General features: G+C 39.1%; 1 protein-coding gene across 1 annotated transcript in view; it reads left to right on the forward strand.

The window, feature by feature from the left end:
- The window catches only part of GPR137B (G protein-coupled receptor 137B), a 44,384-nt gene extending 40,535 nt beyond the window's left edge, over window positions 1-3,849 (forward strand). Inside the window, exons 6-7 of the mRNA XM_060243216.1 lie at window positions 2,372-2,496; window positions 3,123-3,849. Coding sequence (XP_060099199.1) covers window positions 2,372-2,496; window positions 3,123-3,219 — 222 coding nt within the window. The 3' untranslated portion in view covers window positions 3,220-3,849. The remainder of the gene's footprint in view (window positions 1-2,371; window positions 2,497-3,122) is intronic.
- The last annotated feature ends 2,151 nt before the right edge of the window (window positions 3,850-6,000 follow it).

A 6,000-nucleotide genomic window follows, 5' to 3' on the forward strand; every position in this document is an offset into this window, starting at 1 on the left:
ACACAAATAGAGAGCAGGGCTTGAAAACAGAATCTTCACTGGTGGACTGAACAGTATGAGAAGAGGTGGTCTGTCAAGTACCCTAGGCCCAAGCTGTTTAGGGCAGAGTGAAGAACCAGCACTTTAAAATGCACCTGGAAATGGATGGGCAGCTAGTCGAGATCTTTTTTGCACAGGGGTGATACAGCCCTCAACAATAACTTAGTCACTGCATTTTTGCCAAACTGAAATTTCTGGACAGTTTTTAAAGGACAGTAAAGTGCATTACAAAAGGAGCCCCATGGTGCAGAAGGGTAAGCTGTAGTATTGCAGTCCAATCTCTGCTCACAACCTGAGTTCGATCCTGGCAGAAGCTGGGTTCAGGTAGCTAGCTCATTGTTGACTCAGCCTTCCATTCTTCTGAGGTCGGTAAAATGAGTACCCAGCTTGCTGGGGTTAAAGTGTAGATGACTGGGGAAGGCAATGACAAACCACCCCGTATAAAAAGTCTGCCATGAAAACATTGTGAAAGCTACATCACCCCAGAGTCGGAAATGACTGGTGCTTGCACAGGGGACTACCTTTAACTTTAAAATTCATTACAGTAAATTAACATGAACATGATCAGAGTGTGGAAAACCATGTCAAGGTCATGCTTTTTGAGGAATGATTGTTGCTGGTGTGTCAGTCAAAAATTGATACAATGTGGGTGCTGGGATCCCGGATCAAGAAGCACTTCTAAACTATGACCCTGTTCCTTCAGGGGGGATAGAGGGGATGTTTCCATAAACCCAGAAAAATTCCTAGGTTTGCAGAAAAATGTGAAAAGGTCAAACATAATTTTTTAAAACCCAAACTAGAGAAGCAACACCTGTGCTTACATGGACATTGTAATTTAAACAAAAAATGCTGATTGAGATCACAGCCAGCATTATAACTAGGCATTTTAAATGCAGCAAAATTGGAGGAGACCCAGGGCTTCCAGATGGACCTAATGCCATGCCTCCCACCCCTGCCTTCCTCCACTCATTTGCTTGTAAGCCCATCCTCCACCTGCAGTCCCAGCCACATTCACTGCTCAGTGTTGTGCATGCACGCATGCAGGGTACGATGCATTATGGATGGCCAGGCCAAACCAGAGGCAGGGCAGAACTCCCATGAACAGAGACAGGTGGGTTTCTGCTAGGGTTGCCAGCTCCTGGTTGGGAAATTCCTGGAGGTGGAGCTGGGATTGGCAGGGGTGGGGAAGGGAGGGACCTCAGCAAGGTATAATGCCAAAGCAGCCATTTTATCCAGGGGAACTGATCTCTGTCATTTGGAGATTAGTTGTAATTCCAGGAGATCCCCAAGCTCCATCTGGAGGTTGGCAACGCTTGTTCCTGCTCTTCTTTCCTCCTGCCATCATGGAGATGGGGCAGGACCAGGCGAGAGAGCACATGATGTGAGGAAGGATGAAGTAAAAGAACGACGCAGATACCAGCCTGATTGCTTCCCTCCCTCATCCTGCAGCTTCCTTGTGCTTTGGCTTTTAAGAATAAAATTAACAGTTGAGCTGGGTAAGATGGGCAGGCAGACGCTGCCACTGTAGCAACATCAGAGACCACACGCTGTTGCAGCTGTTCCTCCCCCATCTCACCTTCATAACTTGCTGCAACAGGAGGGAAGAATCATCTCCTGATTGAATACCTGCTTGCTTGGCCTGTCTTCCCCACAACCCCCAGTCCCACCTACCCCATGGCACTCTTTGCCCAGGGACCCCCAAAATCTGGAGCCATACCTGGTTCATCATCAAATAAATAGCTGTACAGTAATCATAAATCAACAAGGTTGAAAATATCATATCAGCAAAGCCTAAGTTATTACCAGAATTGTACTGAAAAAACACAGATGTATCAGTCCCAATTTATTTGAAGCAAAATACTTTATTTTTTTTAAAGCCTTTGTATGTAACCATATTAGCCTTTTCATATGAAGTCAAATCCAATGCTGGAAATCAGGGGAAATCCTTTTCATATTATTTTGCTTTTTAAAAATAAATACCAAAAGACAAATCAGCAACATTAGATGTGCTAATAATTAGCCACAAGAGGGAATAATAGCCCAAGAGAATAGTAATTTGGCAGAAATTGCCTTCCCTTTCATTTAATATGAAACCCAGCTCATTGTTTTCACTGATCTGATAAAAAGTTGCATTTAATTTTTTCTGACTTGTTTTTATTCTTTGCCTGTTATTTACTACATGATACAGTTATCTTGGAGTTGTTTTTCTTTATTAGCTTCTGATTTTTGTGTGTAATATTATATATTTATAATTTAAATTTAAAAATTATAAGGACACCAAACCACTGGGAAACAAATGGGTACAATACTAAAGCACTTCTTTCTCTTCTAGACCAACCCAGGAATAGTACCAAGTCATGCATTCAATCCAAGATCTTATTTTTTTGATAATCCTCGCAGATATGATAGTGATGATGATTTGGCATGGAGCATATCACCACACAACATACATGGCAGGTGAGGCAAACATAAAAATTGATGCATAAAAAGAACACAGAATTGTATTTGGTGCTCCATAACTTCTTTCCATAAAGGCTTTTTGGAAGTTAAAGGAATTATATCTCAATTTAGCATGTACAGACGCCTGAAAATGAAGCACAAGAATCCATCAAGACTACTTTTTGTTGGCCTGTTCCATTGAACAGTACTGTAGTGAGGATGGGGCCCCCTTGGTACAGATGCTAAAACACATAAACATAGTACTGAAAGCTTTATTGAACTATAGTTCAAGAAAATATTTTGTTTACTTAAAATGATACTCATTTACTTTTAGTAAATTATGGATGGTTAGTGCAGAACTTTTAATTACCTGGATGATAGCTAAGCAACAGAGTTAGGCTTCAACAATCTGAGGCCCTGTTGCAAATTCCTGGGCAGATGCAAATTCCTGTTGCAAATTCTTGCCCCTGTTGCAAATTCCTGGGCAGATGCAGCTGAATGCAGAAGACCATAGGATTGGAGAGCTACAGGATTACAACAAAACACATTAACACAGTTCCCTTGTTGTTTTAAAGTAAAGTTTTTTTTATCTTCCCCTTTAACGAGAAGCAAATCCATGATCAATTCTGCATTTTGTTTTTCAGTTTCTCGCCTGATTACTATGACTGGGGACATCAAAATAACAGCTTTATGACTCATGTTGGATCCCTGCAGAATGATTCTGTATCAGAGATTGAATGACCAAGATCAACAAAGCATCCCACCAGTGACAATTTTGTTACTTAAAAGTTACAGAATATTGTTGTGTCAACAACAAAAAAGTTTCAAAGTGGTAAAATGGCTCAGCAAAAAAATATAGAAGGAAAACTTGCTGACAAAGCCATACTTTAGTTGCATTTTTATTGCAAGATACCATGTTAAGGGTATGTTCCTGGAAGGATTTGCACATGTACTTTATATAATGAAGAGGAATTCTTACAAAAATCTGAGAATCTTTTTTATAATGAAGAATGAGGACAGAAGAAAGTCTTTGCAAGACTGAGGCTTCAGAGTAAATACATGTTTTATATTTTAATTATTTTTATGTTGAAAAAATATCACTGGAAGTTTATAGAATACTTTTCTTATGTTGTAACTTTTTAACATGTACATAAATAGTTGTGTTCAAAATACCACATCCACTTTATAAAGTATTCTCCACAGCTTAATTGTTGTGGGAATTGGAATTACACAAGGGTCTTTCAGCCAATATCAATGTACAAACATAAACAGTTGAAATTACAGCCTGTCTCAGCAAAAAAAAAAAAGTCATTTTGAAAAACAGCCTCACACTATTTAATCTGCATGAGATAAATGGTGTTCAAATGGAAAGTGAATTTTCTCCAGTGTGATTGTGTCCATTTCGCTTCGTTATTTATTTAATGTATAGACCAGGTATGTCCAACAGATAGATCGTGATCTACCAGTAGATCGCGGAGGGGTCAGAGGTAGATCACCAGCCCCACTTGGTCTCGTGGTTTGCTGGACAGGTGTTTGGGGTTTTTTTTGATGATTGTTTGGTGTGGTGGTATTTGATTATTGGTGCCAGTATGATGAATTCTTACTTTTACTTTTAGAACTGCATGTGCGGTTTTGGCATCATCCAGAGGTCTTCAGTTCCTGTTGATCTTTAATACTTTGGGACAGTGATAGTTTTGGACCAGATTCAGCCAGTGTTAACTTAGCACCCCAACCACCCCAGTATAACGAAGATGAGTGTTCCAAAGAAGAGCAAAACCTACCACTTTCATGATGAATGGGAAATGGACTACTACTTCATCATGGTGAAAGACAAGTGTTGTTGTCTACTTTGTAACGCCGCTGTATCCTTGCCCAAAAAGGGTGATCTGGAGCATCATTATAAGGCTCTGCATAGCAATAAGTTTGATGCTGATTTTCCACCCAAAGGTGAAATTCATAAACTGAAGATCAAAGAACTTAAATCTAAATTGGCTGCACAGCAACAATTGATGGCGAAGCCAAGGTCACATTCAGTCAATGCAACCATGGCATCCTTCAAGGTCAGCAATCTGATTGCAAAGAAATGTAAACTTTTCAATGAAGGAAAATTTGTAAAAGATTGTTTTCTTGAAGTAGCAGACAATCTTTTTGAAGGATTTAAGAATAAGAAAGATCATAGCTGCTGTTCAAGATGTACAATTGTCAAGAAACACTGTTGTGCGGCAAATAGAAAAGATGTGTGGAGACACAACTGAATAATTGTTGGAGGATGTTTAAGTTTGTGTTGCTTTCTCACTCCAACTGGATGAATCTACAGACATAAGAGACATAGCTCAGTTACTAGTCTTTATCTGGATGGTTTTTGAAGACTTCAGTGTTACTTGGAATGATTTCTTTAAAAGGGAGAACTACTGGTCAGGAAATATTCAGCTCTTTACATTCTTTTGTGACAAAATGTAATCTTTCATTGCATAAACTTGTTTCCTTCACTACTGATGGAGCAAGAGCAATGACAGGTGAGGCTAACGGTTTCATAGACCTCTGTAGACAGCATGACAACTTTCCAGATTTTCTTTCTTACCACTGCATCATTCACCAGACAGTTTTGGCAAGCAATAGACTCAATACAAAGACTGTCATGGACATCACTTTCAAAATTGTAAATTCAGTTCATGGAAGATCACTTCAAAGACGGCTTTTCAATCTTACTCTTGATGAAAGGGCAGCGGAAATCATTTTGCACACAGATATAAGGTGGCTAAGTAGGCACAAATTTCTGCAAAGATTTCGTGATTTGCTGAATGAAATAAGAAGGTTTTTGAAGGAGAGGGAAGATGACAAAGCAGAGTTGGAAGATAAGGAGTGGTTATGTGATCTGGCATTTCTCGCTGACTTTACAGGCGAGAAAGTGATATGAACATTGTGATATGATACATTGAACATTGTGATATGATACATTGATAAGTGATATGAACATTGAACTACAAGGTAAAAACAAATGCATTGGCGAGATGATGAGTACAGTTTCATCCTACAAGAGCAAATTTGAGCTAATGATGACTGACCTTGCAAACAACACTTTTGATCATTTTCCTAATACACAGGACCATCTGGGACAATATCCAAATTTTGTTTTTCAGAACGAGAAGTATGTGACAGAAATCTGCTCTGTTATCCAGGAATTTGAAAAAAGATTCTGTGATTTCCAAAGAATTGAAAAAGTTGTGAAGTACTTGTCATACCCATTCAAAGCAGATATGGAAATTAAGGAAACTGCAGCTGCTATCAGTAAAAATTACCCATTGAACAAGGCATCTCTTGAAAACGAAATAGTAACCCTTAAAAATGACATTTTTCTCAAGACCCGTGCTAAGCAAGAATCATTTTAGAAGCTAGTGTCTAGAGACAAATTTCCCAACTTGAGAAGATGCAGTGAAACTGTACACTCCTGCTTCAGTTCAACTTATTTGTGTGAATCTGCGTTTCCCCATCTGAAAATGACAAAGAGTACACAGCGTTCCA

This window comes from Heteronotia binoei, chromosome 1, assembly GCF_032191835.1.
Source record: "Heteronotia binoei isolate CCM8104 ecotype False Entrance Well chromosome 1, APGP_CSIRO_Hbin_v1, whole genome shotgun sequence".
In the NCBI taxonomy this organism is placed as follows: Eukaryota; Metazoa; Chordata; class Lepidosauria; order Squamata; family Gekkonidae; genus Heteronotia; species Heteronotia binoei.